The 19,266-nt window shown below is 40.8% G+C and overlaps 1 protein-coding gene across 2 annotated transcripts in view; it reads right to left on the bottom strand.

The window, feature by feature from the left end:
* Positions 1 to 1,328: 1,328 nt before the first annotated feature.
* The window catches only part of CACUL1 (CDK2 associated cullin domain 1), a 54,624-nt gene continuing 36,686 nt past the window's right edge, over positions 1,329 to 19,266 (bottom strand). For both annotated transcript variants that reach the window (XM_071563337.1, XM_071563335.1), the window contains 4 exons: positions 8,267 to 8,356; positions 5,532 to 5,670; positions 2,655 to 2,695; positions 1,329 to 1,452 (listed from right to left, as the gene is read on the bottom strand). In XM_071563337.1, the coding sequence (XP_071419438.1) occupies positions 1,412 to 1,452; positions 2,655 to 2,695; positions 5,532 to 5,670; positions 8,267 to 8,356 (311 nt within the window). In that variant the 3' untranslated portion in view covers positions 1,329 to 1,411. The remainder of the gene's footprint in view (positions 1,453 to 2,654; positions 2,696 to 5,531; positions 5,671 to 8,266; positions 8,357 to 19,266) is intronic.

Genomic DNA, 19,266 nt, shown 5'->3' with positions numbered 1-19,266 from the left:
AGGGTTGGTCCCTGAATTAAACAATAATACAACATACAAAAAATAAAAGGGGACAAATTTCCAAGTCACTATTAGTGATGATGATAGATTCAACTTTCCTTCCTTCTTTCTTAAATTCACTTCCCATTAATGCAAGAGAAAAGTGCAACTTTGCAGCATGTTTGTTCACATCAAGTTTTTCCTCAAGAACACATTTTGCAGTAACAAAATATGGTCTATAAAGTCGCAAAGTGCTCAAGCTGAAGGCACAGAGTACAGACACATAGGAAAACAGATTTCAAAATACCAAGGAACAAAAAAAGAGTTCAAATAAAATCTGGAATTTAAAACTCCCTGACAGAAGATACATTTATATGGTGCTACTGAACAAGTTATATTTTTTATAAAATGAGTCTATGCAGCAGTGGGGAAAGATGTTGGAAAATTCTTTTAACTTTCATAAAATAGTGTTTGATCCCTATATCTGTGACTAATAGTCTTGTGCCAGCTATTGCTTCCATATTTACCTATATCAGTGATTAATACATACTAGCAGATGTCAACTTTTGAGAATAAGGATTGTGTGTCAGAGGAAAGAATGATAAGAGAAGTACATTATGACCTGACCACATATTTGAGACACTCTCAAGGAGAAAAGATTCATTAGAAGATCTGGAACCATATCCAAATAAGTCCATGGAAATGATTAGCATTTTTGCACGTATTCAGGAAATGTAATGAATATGTAATAGAAATGTGATGAATATCTATGAGTTCCATGAACATAACCTGGTCTGTTAGGCTGCTGGAATGCATGCTTTGTGGAGCAATCCCCATGCATCCAGCACTGTTAACACAGTCATGTTGGCCTTCTGACCTACCAATTTGGTTGGAGAGTTTATTTCTCAGTTTTTGGTGACATAGGGACCGACTCTTACAAGGTGACAATTTTTAAACTAACAAACAAATACTGCAAAATAATGAAATTTTATTCTTATTATTTAAGTAGAAGCTCCAGAAAATAACTTGAAGTTTAAAAACTAATACACCGATGTGTTAACTAGTTTTAAGAATGTCTTTAATATTAAGAAAAGAGTGCAAAAAGGATTTTTCCATTCTAATGCTTTTGGAAGCTGCTGATTTCGGCTGCCCATTTCCACTTTGAAAGGATTGTTTTTCAAGGTGCATTCCTCACAGAAGTCGCAGAACATGAACTTGTTGATAGGTTAGACCAAGGAATCATGTCTTTCAAAGTCACTCCAATTGCAGTAGCAACTGACATTATATAAAGAAGAAAGTCCAAAACTCTTCTTTGAGGCAAAGTTCATGTCAGAGCTTGAGTATCAGCAGTTGCCAAAGGAGGCTCCAGATACCAGCTGCGCTCCTCCAGTGTCTGTTCTGGCTAGGAATAGAAGCTGATCCAGTATATTCACTATCTGTATCCCCTGGAGCTTGCACAAGCTGATGAGCCACCTGAAATTACACAAAAAGTTCAAGAAATTCTCTCATATTAAACTTTCATACTATGTCCCTTGCTCCCTTTCCCCAAAAACACAGCACTGCCTGCAAAACATTAATAGTAGATACAGAAGGTGGTATGCCACATGAATGTCCACTGATTCATTTCAGCTTATAATAAGAGTTTATCATAAAACTGTCTGACATTTTATGGTAGGAAATACAGTAAACATGTTCAGCTGAAAGCACACGAGGAACCTTGGTGGAAAGAATGCAATAAAATGAACAGAAGTTAACAACAGTACCAGAATAGATATTGTTCCCCAATCCTCAAGGCTATTTAATGACAATGAGGGCCCTTGTACTTCAATCCTAATCTAGACTGTATAGGACTAGTCTTTCCCGGCCAAATGCTCAGTCAGCACAGAAGATGAGTGGAAGATGGGACCTCTGACTGACTGCACCCAAATTAGGCCTGTCTGGATTAGGGCAACCATCTGAGAATGGAAACATCATTCTTCCCCATGTCTCTTTTCCTACACTGGGGGAAATTAAGGGAACACAGTGAAGAACCTCACAGTTAATCATTCAGCAAGAGACTTCAGCTACAAACGGCAGAGAGCTTCCATTGCTGCACAACTCCAACATTGGTATGTTGCCTTTAGTCAACCAGGGCAGGTGGACCCTGGGTTGTATCAGACACAGCTCAGGTGGACCCTGGGTTGTATCAGACACAGCTCAGGTGGACCCTGGGTTGTATCAGACCCACCTCCAAGGGCTCCACATTGAAAAGCACAACCTTCCAAGCCCTCCATTCTGTCAACAGAGAGGAACACATATAACCAGTGGGTGACTGATGGAGGTAGACTGGCTTATAACATTGCCTGTTATGTGTATCCTGATCAGACAGAGACTTAGGAGAACTGTGTTCTTTTTCTTCAAGACCTCAGCTTCCACTTAAATCACATGGAAGCATCTTGGCCTCAATATCCAGCACAGTGGCTGTGGGACTCTGGCAGAGCTAGCCAGGCTCTGAATCCAAAAGATTTGTATTCTTACTTGTCATGGTAAAGGTTCCATTTCAGACAGCCAGTGACATGTGGAAACACAGCCTCTGACACCCGACCACCCTGAGAACCCACAAGTCCAGCACTACCTGGATGCCCAACCTGCCACAGCTGCAGCAAGCTGGAGGGCAGGGTTAGCTGCACACTTACTGTAAAGCTCTTCTCCAGGTCTCTTGCGTGATTGGTCACCTCTGGGAGAGAAGGGAAAGAAAGGAATTTTTATGATAACCTGAATTAAAGATGTCTCTACTCACTGAAGCAAGGTTGGACCTTTAATCCTACCAAACCATTTTATGATTTTCAAAACATAACAACATATAATACATAGTGAAAAGCAAAATACTTCAGCACAACCATCAATTTCCAGATGTTTAGAAACAAAACGCAAACATAGTAACAATAACACTACTGCAGAATCCTCAGTTTACTAAAATAAAAGTATAAACTCTATTTGCAGATTAAATTAGCTCATCCTTTTGTTACAGATAGTAAGTTTGATTTCATAGGATTATTTTGTACAAAACGAAAATGAGGGAAAACTGCTCATATACAGCATGGTCTTGAGTCACACATAAAATTGTATTCCTCAATTCAAACTCCTCAACCAAACTTTATAAAACTATGTGAAAAACTCTGCATCTATCAGTCTGAAAAGCTAAGATGTCCTGCAAAGCCCAACAATCAGACTCGGCAAATCTGAGCTGACAACACTTATTCTTTAGACAGAATATTTTAGTCCTTAGTAGTGGTGATAAGCTGATTTCTTCAACTAGAGCCTGACATGCAATTAATGCTGCTGAAGACACCTCACTGTGCTGTGCTCCTCATGGTTATTGTTGCAGGAAATGCAGCAGCAAAAACATCATCATTTCCTGGCACCATTAAAGGAGAACAGATGTCATTTCATACTAACCCAGAAGAGCCTTGGCATGCTACTTGATAAGAGAGAAGATTCTTTTTATACATCTCTATGTGTAGGAATATACCCCCAGAACAATTCTGACAAGTCATAAATAAACATAACGTATGCTCACAACAGGATGAAGGATATTACATCTTTAAATACATTTCAAGGCAAAATGCATTTCAAATATCACTGAAAATGCCACATAGCAAATAAAACTGAAACACAGGTAGTATCTTTTACCTGTGTCCCTTTAACAATGACACTCAACTTTAACCCTTTATAAACCTCCATGTTTACCAGACTGCATGGAGAGCACATTCATCAGGGACTAAATGCCACCATCAGATATTCCTCTGCAACATTGTAGTTTGCATTTTTATTTCTTAAACTGAAAGCAAGCTACATAGAAACAGCAGTTACAGAAAAGCTTGAGCAGGGTGGGCCAATTTTCTAAACCTACATGGAATACTCTCCCCATGTCCAACACCCAGAAGAACCCAAACAGAAGAGTAAGAACTTGGACTCTGCAAACAATACATGATGCAGAAACCTTTACTTAGTTCTTGCTTGCACGAGTATCCTCAAGCCCTGATTTCTTCTTTGCCCACGTCTATCACACAGGACAGAAACTGTTTCCTACAAATTTGCATTAGTTCCACAGTCAGAGAATTATTTTCTGCATAAAATAGGAGTTGCTAAAATATATTATGAGAATTCCACAAAGTCTGTAACAAGATAGCACCATGTAGGCATTTAGCCTTTGCCATGGCCAGTGTCCCTTTCTACCTCTCCCAGCCTTTTATAGTCTCCTCCTTACAGAACAAGCCAAAGAACTGCACAGCCAAGCTAACAAGCCTCTCATTTTCAAATAGATGAAGAAAAACAATTCTGAAAACGATTGCTTTTGTGGATATAAATTATTACAACTTGAAACTTCTTTTTTTAATTCCCTACAACTGTGAAACTGGTGAAATGTGCTTGTAGGCAGTACTATTGTTAGCCACCTACAGAATTAGCAAGACTGAAAGTTAGACACAACTAAATTGTTCCTTTTTTTGTTTTGCTCTGGGAATTACATCCTTTTGTCAGCACTATATGTCTACCCAGTTTCAAGTTCTCAGACTTCTAGTTCTTGGGCCAAATGCACTGCTTTTCTCAGCCCAAGCTCTTATGGCTTTACTTTTATGCATACCTCTCAAAAAATTCTTTTATTCAACAAAAAACCTTACAAGGAGAGTCTAAACCATACCATTTGCATTTGGGTCAATAGTAGAGCTTTGAAGCTCAATAATTTACCAAGCTTTGAGGAAAACTACGTGGGTTGAAATCCAGAAATACATGTAACAGCAAACACACCCACATCTAGTGGGTGTTCAAACTGCAGGACCAGACTCAGCATTGCACAGATAACACAAAAGATGAAGATGTATCCTCTTCATGGAGAAAGCATCCCCTTGGGAACAGACCATAATGCTTCCCCAACCTGATCTCAGACTGTCAGGCTACTGCCTAAGTGGTACATGGCTGTGCTGGAAATGCTGTGCCTCTGTCCAGGCAGCAAAATAGAACAGCACAAAGCAACAGGCACTGCCCACAGCAAACAATACACAGTGTGAACATTTTCTGCTGTGTCTTTTACTGTTTGCTCTTCCCCCTCCCTTTCCCTTTCATACTCAGAAGATAAATGCCTGTTTAAAACAAACAGTTGGACTATATAAATAACTCTGGAAGTGGAATAAGAAGTCATCAACTGACATTTTCAGAAGCATTGTGAAAAAAAAAGAGAGAACTTACAAAAAAAACCAGACAAAGTAAAGGTTGAAGTTGAACAAGAGCATGACCATGCAGCAGAAGCACAGCAAAAACACAGGGATGGATGAACTGAAAGCAATCTGTTTTATCAAGATATTTCAAGCCTTCCAATCATCTACTTTTTGGTATCATATGCAGGGTTGTTACGGCTCAAACACATGGAAAGTAAGGCCATATTTCATACGGATACTGAGCTATGGAAGTTTTAAATTAACTTTTAAATTATTTCTTCAATGTTTTTAGGTGTATCCATTTTCACCATTGCAGCACTGTCCAACACAATCACACTGAAGACTAGTAACTATTACCTAGTGAATCCATTCTGAATAAGCTCTCTTTGAAGTTTCTGGTCTTGAGCAGCATATTCCTGAAGTTCAGATTCCATAGCAGGGGGGAGAACATTTGGGATGAATTTAGAAAATAAAGCTGGTGCCATCTGTACCCATTCTGTAAAAAGAGTGAAAGCAACAAAATATGTGCAAGAGATACTGGTAAAAATTTTACTCTTTGACAAATGTAACTTTATTTTAAATACATATTAGCACCTTGAATTAAAAAATAAGAAAACCCAAACCCAAGCAGAACAAATAATCAAACTTAAAATTCATGTTTACATATAGACAAAGGAGCTTTTTTCATCAATCTTATCATCAAATTGAAATTCAGTTCTTGCTGAATCTCCACAAGACCTGCCAAGTCTCTGGACACTCTCAAGGACAGGCAACTGATGATCAGCCAATTCACCCTGATAATCAGATAATTGTTTGTAACACTTTATTCCAGGAAATTCATCACAAAATGTACCTTTACACAAAATGTACCTGAGCCTCACTTCCAAAAAGCACAGTATATCACCATACAATCCTCCATCTCCATCCCCCATTTCAAATGAATAAATACATTTCTCTCACTGATCTTACATGAACGTTTTTTAATGTTCATTATGCAATTCTAACCTGTACTGGTTCAGCTTCAGGACAGAAATGTGATTTAATTTCACTACACTGAACACTGTCTTACAGTTTACCTTAAAACTGCTTCAATGCCAATTGTAAGAAACACAGAAGAGACTGAGCAAAGTATGAAAACTGGCTTTATTGCAACTGTGTAACAAGGTCTGAGGAAAAATAAATAGCCCACAAGTATTTCTGCAGCCATTCTTTCCAGAGGTTGTACAGTTATCTTAAATTTAATCTTTACTTATAGAAAAGGAATACTTTTAAATTTGATTACTGAGGTACATCACAATTCCCATGCTCCTGCACAAACTGGTGTCATCTGCAAGCTGACTGAAGGCACTTGATCCCTTTGCCCAGATCACTGGTGGAGATACTAAAAAGGAGTGGTCCCAGTACAGAGCTAGAATCAGAAGAGAGACTTTTCTGTCACATTTGAAACCTGACAGCCCTGAAGTACTTCCAGCTTGAGGAGAAGGGAAAGTCCATGGCCACCAGCCATATCAGCATCACTTCTCCTTTCACTCCCTGCACTTTTAGGCAGACAGTTCACAGCACTGCTCTGATCCCCTTCCACTGGGCCCATTTGCTGCTTTACTTCCCCAGTCAGCTGCTCACCAGAGCCACGATACCTCCAGTGCAGCAAGTCCCACGTGCAAGTGAGCAGCCCTTGCCCTGATTGTTTCAGAATTCATCCTCAGGAACTTGCACAGAACAGACTTTTACTTCTACCCTGGGCTCTTCTGTTGCAATGACATTAAAGCTCCTCATTTTTTCAAAGGCTGAGAAGTTTGTGAAGCAGGTAATCAGAGCAAATTAGGCACTTCAGCAAATCTGCTGACATAGTAACTGAAAGTCCCTCACCTGGGTCTTCCTAACCAGCTGTGGAGAACAGGCATCACAAATTGTAGGAACAATGCTCACATTTAAATATCTCACAGATGTGAAACAACTCAGAATCTGGTCAGGCTCATGATACCAAGCCAAACCAGTCTCTCCTGTGTTGTGAAGCAGAGAGCAAGACAAGGATCACTTGAAACAAGAAACTGGGAAAACACAAGTCTACCATCTACAGTACTGTGTGGCCAAAAAACAACCACACTGAGCTGCTTTCAAAAGAGTGACACTTTTACACTTATGTATACACCCTTTCTTTGGTCCTGAACAGTATAAAAATGAAATCAGTATTGCCTTAAAAACGATGGCAATATGTTATTTTGCTGTTGTTAAAGTCCTTTCTTACTGAAAGTGCTTTGTCCATGCATTTTGTAAATGGAGTGTCCACCACATTCCTGCCTTGCATAAATGCTAAATATTGCACTAAAGCTTTTTCTAAAGTATTCCCACCCTCATTTCTATTTCCATAAATGGGGATTGCAAAGCAAAACTAGACTCAAGCTCACACACAACCCTTCTCTCAGTCCCACCAAGGTAAGAAGAAACTATCAGTACTGTAAAAGGAAGGGAAGTGGGTACCATTTATTTAAGGATATTTTGAACCCTTCCTGTTTCTAAAAACTTCTCAAACACAAGGTAAAGCTCTGCTCAGTTCTCCAAAACTTATAGAACCAAACATTTTGGTAAGAAATTAATTAAAATCTGCAACACCACTTTCTTTTCAATATAATTGCTCTTAAGATGCCATGATGTGTACACGAGTCAAATTAAGCTCTTCCACAAAATAAAACCAACCAAACAATGGCTTCATAGCAGAAACATTCACCTCATGCCAAAGAACTGTTGTAAGTGCAACTTGCAATGTAACTTTCATAATTTCAATACTTCTAAACTGCCATGGCAGACTCATTAACAGCCTTCTTTCTTTATACAGATCTTCCCTTTGCCTCTGGAGTAGAGGGCTGGACTGGTTTTTTCAAGTGTATTTGGTACTCACACAGTACTTTGTGCAGTCAGATGGGCAACAAGAACCAGGGTAGAACTAAGCATTATGATGGACAGAACACAACACACTAACACACTTTTCTTGTTAATTGTGGATCAAATAGAGAGTATAAAGGAAAACACATATTTAGGAAAACATACCACAACCACAGCATGAGACTAGTACAGACACTCTCCCTTTTTACCTGGTCGTAGTGTATACAGGCCCTTCACAATATTTGCCATGGTTGAAGGAGTTATTTGAAAGGGTGTTGACTGAGCTTCCAAAAGTAAAGCTGAAACAAAATCAAGAGAATCAGTAATTTTTCTAACCAAGAGATACAGGCTCTTACACATATATTTCACCATAGAAAATACAATAGTTGTGCTTTTTTTGTATTTGATGTCCACACAAAGAAAACAGTCATGTATCTCACCTTGACAACTTAATTCTCTAGAGTAATAAAAATCACCTTTAAATAGAAGTAGTCTGTTCAGATTATGCATGATAAAAATATGGAATAACTTATTTTTCATCCATTGGAGACAGTAGCAGTTGTTAGACAAAACCAAACAAGCAATGGCTCCAAATATTTAGACACAGACCTGAAGCAAACAATTTACTTTGAGATGCAGTCTCAAACTGAGTGTTAAACACCTGAACATCCACAAATCCTTGCTTTATACATTTAGAACCTTGTACGTAAAATTAAGGATGGATTGAAAGTCTGTGTACATGTAGTGTAAAAACTGTAAATGTCAAATAAGAGAAGTTGTTATTTTAAAGACAAATTAACATTTTAATCTCATTCTTGATATCTTCTGTAGTAAACATTGCAACAATTGCATCTTCCTCTTGTGGAAAATTTAGCACATTTACAAGCTTTTACTAAGATAGTTTATCCTGATTTGTACTTATATGAGTTTTGTACCTACATCTGAATTACAGAAACCCACACAGAAAAAGAGATAGAAATTAAGATGTAAAGCAATTGCTGCCTCTCAGTTTCCATTTGTCTACAAAGGAGTTGAGCAACATATACACCTTTCTGTATCCACTACAGAGAAGAGAAATTACTCTTAAAATTCTACCTACAAGGCATTTCTCTTGGGCTCACATTGCAGAGACTCTGCTTTTTAAGCTTCAGAGCACCTCCAGGTCAGGCTCCAGCAGCTGCCACTATGGTGCTTACCACAAAAAGAAAAATCTTCAGTAGCATGCTCTTCTCTTTCTGAAGCTGTTTAAGTGGCTCATGTCACAGGGAAATTAAAACAAAGTATTTTTTCTAACCTCCAAGTAATCAAAGTTGTTTTATTTAACTGTTATGGATGAATTTATTTTACAAAGAACCATTTCAAAAGTGCCTGCTCATTTCAGCCGAAGCCTTGAGAGTGTGAGAGCCTGTGATTTGTTTTGTAATGACATATTTACAGCCCCTTCCCGAAAGATGTTTCAAATAGGCTCTTTCCTAAAGATTTTTCAAGCAGCTTCTTGGCAGCCAAGAAAGTTGCAAATCACAGAATTAAAACAGGCATAATGCTTTATAATGTGACAGTAATGCACAATCCAAACAACGTGTGCATATATAAAAACATGTGTATCTTTAATTAGACTGTGGCTACTTCAGCCTAAGCTTCATCAAGTGATTTTCAAAGTGGCCAGAGAACTGTGAATTTGCTCCTTACATGTAGACATTAAATTACATTACTAAGACAAGTCAAACTAATTATTTAAAATAAAAAAATCTTCATCACTTTATTGCAGCTTCAGAAATTAACATTTCTTATCTTGGTTTCTGCAACTGCATACATATCCTGCTACAGTGCAAATGGAAATCACTCCCTCCTGACTCACAGTCAGAAAATACAGGGAGGATAGTATTATATTCAACAACAACATAACAAAGTAAGGGCATATATTTCCCATTTCTCAATAAAAATTAAAAATATACTGTGCAATAAACCACACAGTATGAACTAACCCAGCCTAGACCTTTTCCAAGAGCTGTACATCAGTCCCTGAAGAAAGACAAGCACTGCTGTAGGATTTGTGTTTTCAGAACAATCTCTGTAAGAACAAACAAAACTCCTCTATTTGGATAGATCCAAATAATCTCAATTCCAGGTTTAAAGACAAGGATGTAAAACTTATTTGCACACAAATTCATGTTTAGTTCCGCAATGAAACCAACCTAGACTTTCTATTCTGTGTTACTACTTGAGAGACTCAGGGAATAGAAACAGCTGTGCCAGACAGGCTGATGTACCTCTGTTATTTTACAATCTTACAAAAGACTAACAAATTCTACAGTTTTCCCTCTTGCTTTGTTAGCATAACCAATGAGACTCTACAACACAAAAATTGCACAGACTCCTTCTACCTACTCCCACCTGCAGCATTTACAAAGATAGAGGAGGGTGAGGCAGAATAAACCTAAACCTTACCTGAATGACAGTGGTAATGACACTGTGATAATATCTGAACACCTCCGCAGTGTTTATGAACTAATATCACATTCTACAGAGTAAGTAAGTAATATGCAAAGAAGTCAATTAACATGTAAATAGTCTTGAAAATAACTCATGGCAGAATCAAAGAAGAGAAGTGTGGATTTCCATGATGAAATGCTCTATTTGCAGAAAGATATAAGGATGCTTTGAAATATTCTTGAACTGAGGTGAGACACAATACCCAAAATGGCCTCAAGGATTTTTGAGAAGCAGTGGATGAACTATATTGGAGTGAGGGATGAACCTGCAACCCTTCAGGTACTCTGCAGTAATTGAGTTACCCTATTATCACACAGAAACACTGAAGAACCTTGTTCTTTGAAGAACATTTAAGCTATTTCCTAAGTACAGTGAGGTACCTGGGGCAGGACCCCAGTAACTCCAGGAGTAGCAGATGATATCGTAACAGGTTCAAATTCACTTGGTCATAACTCAAGACTGACTTGCAAAATCTAAAGGGTTTGCTGTTTAAAAAATATTTTTCTCTCCTTCAACATTCCTTTGAGAATGGATTTATTTTACTTAGCAAAGATGTAACTTTCCTGGCAGGACAGTGAACCTTTTGCATGTTATTACAATGGGTTTTTTCCTCCCTTTGCAGTAACTTCAAAGTAAGCTATTTTAACATATCATACATAAGTATGACCTAAGCAGATGTGTTCAAGGCTGTAATTATTCAACAGTGTGCTTTGAAAACCGTATTCCCATTAAAAGTAATTCCAACAGATTCCACAGCTCAAGCATTAGTCAGCTGTTGCTCTCCACTCCTCAAGAGAAGCAGAACCCATTGCTTAATGTAAACAGGTGTATGCCAGAGATCTTTACCTCACTGTACAAATCGTGCTCTTTACAACTTAATTCTTTATATTATTGTGCAGCATGATAAGTTTAATGCTCCCACAGAACTGAGCCCCTTCACAAGTGCAGGTGAGGTACTGAGGGGTGCACAGCAGGAACACCAGAGCTGTCAGCAGTGCAGAGCCCAAACACAGCCAGGCAGCACGGCCCAAACACAGCCAGGCAGCACGGCCCAGACACGGCCGGGGCAGCAGGACCCAGGGTCACCTGAGCAGCATGGCCCAGACACGGCCGGGCAGCACGGCCTGGACACGGCTGGGGCAGCAGGGCCCAGGGACACCTGTGCAGCACGGCCCAGACACACCTGGGCAGCATGGGCTGAACACACCTGGGCAGCATGGCCTGAACACACCTGGGCAGCACGACCCAGACACAGCCGGGCAGCACGGCCCAGACACAGCCCAAACACGGCCGGGCAGCACGGCCCAAAAACAGCCCAGACATGGCCGGGCAGCACGGCCCAAAACCAGCCCAAACACAGCCAGGCGGCAGGGCCCAGACACGGCTGGGGCAGCAAGGCCCAGACATGGCTGGGGCAGCACGGCCCAGACACGGCCGGGCGGCAGGGCCCAGACACGGCCGGGCAGCACGGCCCAGACACACCTGGGCGGCACGGCCTCACTCAGCACTGGTGCCCTCTGGGGGGATCAGCAGGGCACGTGCAGTCAGATCTGGAGGATGATAAACTACCTTTCTCTCAGCTAAATTACACAGGGTCCATCTGACCACACACACTTTTCTATTTCGCCGTGATAAAATCACATTCACCTTGAAGATGGTTCCTTTATCCCAGCCTTTAATTTCCAATCCAGTTCATGTAAAACACTGGACTGAAACCCACATGCCAACAGCAATTAAACAGGGAGGGAACTGCTACACATGGCATCCAAGATGTGGCTGCAGGTTTTTGTTGTTGCTGTTTTGGGTGGAGGTTTTTATGTTTGTTTTTAATTGTTGTTATTTGGCATTTTGAGTTTGTTTTGGTTTTTTTACCTGCTGCCTACTTTATTATTAAATTTACTGCTGAAGCTTGACCATATATTGCCTTTTCACTGCTTTAACTGAAGCCCAATTTCTACATGTTAATTATTGATCTAGAACTTCAAAAGCCTTTTGAATGAAAACTGATTTTCCCTTGGGCTTTATCCTCACATTTACAGTTACACCATGTCCTTTTGATCTTGCATTTTCATTTGCTTTTAAACAGAACTAAAAATAAACTTTTACTAACTTCTTTATAGGTTTCTAATGAATTAAAATGTAGATCAGAAACAAAACATTAAAAAGTTGTCTTTATTATTAAGCATTTGTTACTGGGCATTTAATAAAGCCACAGATTACTTTTTAAAATATTCATTACATAGACCAAAAGCTTTATTAAGTATCTAATAAAAATGCTACAAAACAAAAATTTTGAATCTTAACCACATGGAAAATATTCAAAGCTGTAAAAAAACAAATATGAAGAACAAAGCTATAAATGTAGAAATATATGCTTTTGGACTTCTACAATTGGAAAACAAGGTGGTATTTTCACATATATAATTTTATGAAAGCTTATTGAAATGGAAACATTATTCCTATTTCTTTGCCAAGGAGACAGATTAACCATGATGGTCATTACTTGAGACTGTATTTTCCAACTTAATTTCAGGTGCTGCAACTTAATCAACATGAAACAAGGAAAACACAGCTACAACTTTTTAAAATGACCTAGTTCTTTGATGAAAGGTTTAGTTCAGAGACAAAATTTGCCTGCAGATTGTTCCTTAAGGAAGGTGAGCATATTCTACAACACTTGGTAACAACACAGACTGTTTCCAGTGTTACAACACAATTACTTTGTCTTTAAATGTCAAATTACAGCTACTTCAGTATTAGAGATACCACCCTTAAACTGGTGTGTGTGTGTTACTCTTGATCATTCCATCAGATCTGCAGAGCACAGAGGGTATAAGAAAGATTAACAGCTACCAAAGCTTCCTTATTTAGCCCTTGAGAGTATAGGGGTTCCTGTGAGGTCTAAGAAAAGGGTGACATTAATGTGACAAGCTCCTGCAAGAGCATCCCAGCACACTCCCCAGGGGCTGGAAAAGAAGGGCATCAATACTGCAGTTGATTTTCATTATCAGTTATCATAGAATCATAGAATCAATTGGGTTGGAAAAGACCCCTGAGATCATCAAGTCCAACCCTTGGTCCAACTCCAGTCCCTTTACCAGATCATGGCACTCAGTGCCACAGCCAAGGTCAGTTTAAAAACCTTCAGGGATGGGAAATCCACCCCCTCTCTGGGCAGCCCATTCCAATGCCTGAGCACTCTCTCTGCAAAGAATTTTTTTCTGATCTCCAACTTCAATTTCCCTTGGCAGAGCTTGAGCCCGTGCCCCCTTGTCCTATTGCTGAGTGCCTGGGAGAAGAGACCAGCCCCCACCTGGCCAGAACTTCCCTTCAGGGAGTTCTAGACAATGATGAGGTCACTGTCTATGCCTACCAATATTGCAAAGAAAGAAGGGAGGAGAGGAAGGAAAACATTATTTTGATGTTAGAACTGGAAATTTGAAGTGATGGGAATAAGATTAAACTATTTGCCTATGTAAAATAAACTAGAAATTAAACACTGAAGAAATTCACAATACTATAGATGCATAAAAATCTTTAAAGTTAATTTTAATGAAGAACCTCAGAATCCATTCAGTAACCCTTCCCTACATCTCAAAAAAGGACCCTTTATGCTACAGAACCCTCTTTCCCCCCAAACCATTTACTGTCAGAAGTTGGTATTTCAACAGCTTCATAGTTGAGGAAAAGGGTGTATTAGTTTCTAGTTCAGAGGAATTCTAACAAATTACCCTGCTTTAGTCTGACATACTGGAATGAATCTGTACTTTGTACTAGTGCTCTGCTACCTTGCTTCAGTTTTAAAGCACTGAGAAAACAATCTTTTCATTTCATTTTCCCCATCCTGATACACAGGCTAATTCTAAAGACAGAGAGTAAGTCACTCCACAGACCAGTAATTCTGCCTTTTTAAATTTTTATTTTTTAACGAAATCAAGCTCTTTTCTGTTCTTTTGCTTAAAAGGCATGAAACATTTTATGAAGGTGCCAGAGTGAAGATGTACAGATTTTCTTCTCCTACCCGTTTTGCACACTTTAAGGAAAAACCAAAGCAAAGCAGTGTCTAGGGGCTGAGTAACAGTATATTACAGAAGGGCCTCAGTAATCAAGCAGGACATTTTTTAAACACATTGTTTCTGTCATCACAGTAGTTACTCTGTGTCTCAAAGAAAAAAGAATAGTGATTTCAAATGCACAAGGACAGTTTCTATATTAAAGCTTTAGCTCAGATTAGAAATGTGGTTTTGAAGCAAATTGACTGATCACCTCCACTTACTATTCCTTGGTTGGTATGACAGAGCTGCCTTGGAGCATATTACTTTCATTCCTTTTTGGGCAAGAGTAAACCAGATGTGCTCGAGCTGCTACTAACTGGAATCTGTCCAAAGGACCAGACATTAGCAAGTGTCAAATAAAACTCTCCAAAAAACATGTAAAGGCCAACACTGGGTCCTCAACACCAACACATGGGTGTTTCTGGACAGTAGATCTGCTCCCTTTGCACCACACCACTTACTGAAGTAGAATCAGCCTCAACCATGCAATGAAACTCTCAGCTCAGGGACCACACCTTTCAGATATAAGCCTGTGGTCATCAAACTTCTGCTGCACCAAACCTGTCATGATGGTCAATGCTTTTTGTCAAAACCAACTCAGAACAGACATTTGAGATCAAGTTCACGTAAGAAAGTAACTGCTACTTTCTTCTGAAACACAGTCATTAGATCTGACATGGAAATGAGAAGCACAAAGAACAACTCCTCGACTGTCAATCTGAAGGGCAGCAGCACCAGGAAGGGTGGGGGCAACACTTTGTGCAAGAAACTGAAAAACTATGAGAGTGTTTTCTCCTCTTTTCAGGGGATTTTCTCTGCAGTTTGTGTGTCAAGGTAATAACAGGTTGCTTCTCATACACAGAGTGTTTGAGACAGATGTCAAAATGGAAGGGGGGAAAAGAAACGCCACCTCAAGCAGGACAAATGCCAATCTAATCTGTCCTTTTCTGGTCTATCTCTGCCAAAGGGTGAGGCATAAGGAGTGAATAAAAAAATCCAGCACCCATCAAAATAAACCCTGTGGTCTCTGTTGTAGCTGTATAGTCAGGTCATGAACTTGGCATCAATCAGAGTCCTCCTCTCAGCATTTTACACTGCTCTTCTCAGAGAGTTCACAAACAAAAGCTGGATATGGAATGTATTAACAAAAAGCATTATGTCATAGCAGCACACAGCCAAAGAGATGAGGGTCCCTTCATTCACTGACAGTAACAGGCTTCTGGAGGTCAACACAGCAGAACATCTGCTACACACACAGTGCTGGGTGCCCACAGAGCAACACACCCCTGCTTACCCACTGCACAAACACCAGGAAAATCCCTGCACAAGAAACATGCTCCCTGCTACACTGATCAACCTCTAACAGCTGTAATTAGGTTCATTCTCTGTAATTTTGCATTAAATTTCTACCTGTTGAAAGGACAGTTGGACAACTTCACTGTCAGGTTGATGCCAGCAACATTTTCCAACTTCCACATTAACTTTTCTGGTACTTTTTAGAAAGCAGCAATGCAGTAGAAATATCTGTCCTGACATCTTTATAAAGGAAAACCTTTTCCAACATAAATAGTCCTTCTATTGAACTTTAACACACTTCCAACTAAAAAGAAAACATTAAGAAAACAGAGTAACAAGATCTCTTCCCTCACCTGAAACCCTCTATCATCAGTCTGTAATGTCTTCACAAAATCACAGACTATTCTGAGTTGGAAGGGACCGACAAGGATCATCAAGTCCAACTCTTAAGTCAATGGCCCACACAGGGGATTGAACCCATGACCTTGGCATTATTAAGACTAAGTTTTAACAGAGTTCATCTCAAAACAACAATCTGTCATATGTAAGAATCTTCAGAGACAAACTTCTCTCTATAACTAAATAGAAACTATTAACATAATGAAGCCAGCTGTGAGTGGTCTCCCTTCTCTGGACTTTTTTCAAATAAATTTTCTTGAAAAACCATGAGAAAAACTTCTCCTTTGGTAAACATATATGATATGTCTTTACACTGGGTTTTAGCTCTGAACTCAGACAAGCACTGACAGGGAGAACTACATTCAACAATTGCCTACATGCCATTACAATCTACACGGAGCAAGCACTCTGTATGCTCAAGCTTAATCTGTAAAAGCCCCAGTGTCTCGGTTTGAGGGAAAAACCAAAATGTTTTACCCACAAGCAGGGGAGGGGCCTCCTCCTCAATAATCACACCACTCTTTATCAAATTTAAGAAAAGGAATTTTAATACAAGAAGGATAACTGCTATATATATATATATATATATATGTAAACAGACTAGTGCAACCCACTTCCCCAACACCATAAGAGGAAAAAAAAAACAACAACAACAACAAAACCCAGCAGGTTTTCCTCCGGGAGAAAAGGTTATACTTAAGTGTCCTTGTCACAGCCCGCTGGCTGCAGAGTGAGTTTCAGTCCCTCTCCAGCGAAACAGACGAGCAGTGGGCTTTCAGATGGACTCAGTCTCTTTCCCTTGTGTTCCCCGTCCAAGAAGCAGAAAAGGTACGAGCGACCAGCAGCAAATCCAAGGCAGGTAGCAGCACGGCAGGAAAAAAGTAATCCGAAGTAGGCAGCGGCAAGACAGCCAGGGAAAACCCCAGCAGTAACCAGCAGGGCAGCCTGCCTCCTTGGAGCCCCCACTCCCCCGTTCCGCCGAGCCAAGACTGAGGAGAATATCCAAAAAAAACCAAAAGAGACAAACCTGCCCCCACCCCAGCGATCACAGTTAACTACTTCTTTTGTCAACCGCTGGCCTGGGCAGTTAAGTGGCAGGGGAGAGAATTTACATAATAATCCCAAACTACAACATTATCCACCCCTAAATTCTCTTCCATGCCGATACTCTACATTAAACTTAAATTTTCTTTCAAATAATTAAGTGTTTACAAATACAGTAATATGAGTCGTTTACCCAGAGATAAGTTCCCCTTGAGGTACACATCGTGTCTCTCCATCTTCCTGCATCACCCACCAGGTGGAACCAGATCCTTGAGCAAAGACAACCCCACGAATGGGTTTGCCTTTGCCTGAGGCAGGGTTGATCCAGACTGTTTTCCCTAGCATACCTCTCAGGTGTATTACAGGGACTTTGTCTCCATCTACAGTGTGAAGGGGTTCTGATTGGGCAGGGCCGGCTCGATTGACAGAGCCTCTAGTGTTGACTAGCCATGTAGCCTTTGCTAAGTGTTGATCCCAGTGTTTGAAAGTCCCTCCACCCAACGCCTTTAAAGTGGTTTTCAACAGTCCATTACACCGCTCAACTTTCCCGGCAGCTGGTGCATGGTAGGGGATATGATACACCCACTCAATGCCATGTTCTCTCGCCCAGGTAGCAACTAAGCTGTTTTTGAAATGAGTTCCATTATCTGACTCAATTCGTTCTGGGGTGCCATGTCGCCACAGCACTTGTTTTTCCAGGCCTAGGATGGTGTTCCGAGCAGTGGCGTGAGGCACTGGGTGTGTCTCCAGCCACCCTGTGGTTGCTTCCACCATGGTGAGCACATAGCGCTTGCCTTGGCGGGTCTGTGGCAGTGTGATGTAGTCAACCTGCCAGGCCTCCCCGTACTTATACTTATCCCAGCGTCCACCATACCACAGGGGCTTCACTCTCTTAGCCTGCTTAATGGCAGCACATGTCTCACAGTCGTGGATAACCTGAGAGATAATGTCCATGGTTAAATCCACCCCTCGGTCTCGTGCCCATTTATAAGTGGCATCTCTGCCCTGATGGCCCGAGGCATCATGGGCCCATCGAGCCAAGAACAGCTCTCCCTTGTGCTGCCAGTCCAGATCTGTCTGTGATACTTTCACTTGCGCAGCTCGGTCTGCCTGTTGGTTGTTGAGATGTTCCTCATTGGCCCGATTTTTGGGCACGTGTGCGTCTACGTGGCGGACTCTCACAATCAGCTTCTCTACTCGGGTGGCAATATCTTGCCATATATCGGCAGCCCAGATGGGTTTCCCTCTGCGTTTCCAATTGGTTTTCTTCCATCGGTCTAACCATCCCCAGAGAGCATTGGCCACCATCCATGAGTCGGTGTAGAGGTAAAGCTTTGGCCATTTCTCTCGTTCAGCAATGTCCAGGGCCAACTGCACGGCTTTAAGCTCTGCAAACTGACTCGACCCACCTTCTCCTTCAGTAGCTTCTGCAACTTGTCGTGTGGGACTCCATACAGCTGCTTTCCATTTGCGATTAGTCCCTACAATGCGACAGGAGCCATCGGTGAAGAGGGCGTAGCGTATTTCCTCTTTTGGCAATTGATTGTATGGTGGAGCTTCTTCCGCACGTGTCACCTGCTCTTCCTCTTCATCTGCTAGACCAAAATTTTCACCTTCAGGCCAGTTTGTGATGATTTCCAGGATCCCAGGGCGATTTGATTTTCCTATACGGGCGCGCTGCGTAATCAGGGCAATCCACTTGCTCCAGGTAGCATCAGTGGCGTGATGTGTAGAGGCAGCCTGTCCTGACAACATCCACTTCAGCACTGGTAGTCGAGGTGCCAGAAACAGCTGTGCTTCTGTGCCAATCACCTCTGAGGCGGCTTGGACTCCTTCATAGGCGGCTAGGATCTCTTTCTCTGTGGGGGTATAGTTGGCTTCAGATCCTCTGTAGCCTCGGCTCCAGAATCCAAGTGGTCGGC

Source organism: Pithys albifrons, chromosome 9 (genome assembly GCF_047495875.1).
Source record: "Pithys albifrons albifrons isolate INPA30051 chromosome 9, PitAlb_v1, whole genome shotgun sequence".
Classification (NCBI taxonomy): domain Eukaryota; kingdom Metazoa; phylum Chordata; class Aves; order Passeriformes; family Thamnophilidae; genus Pithys; species Pithys albifrons.
Note: the sequence above shows the minus strand (reverse complement) of the source record. Positions and strands in the feature narration are given on the sequence as shown.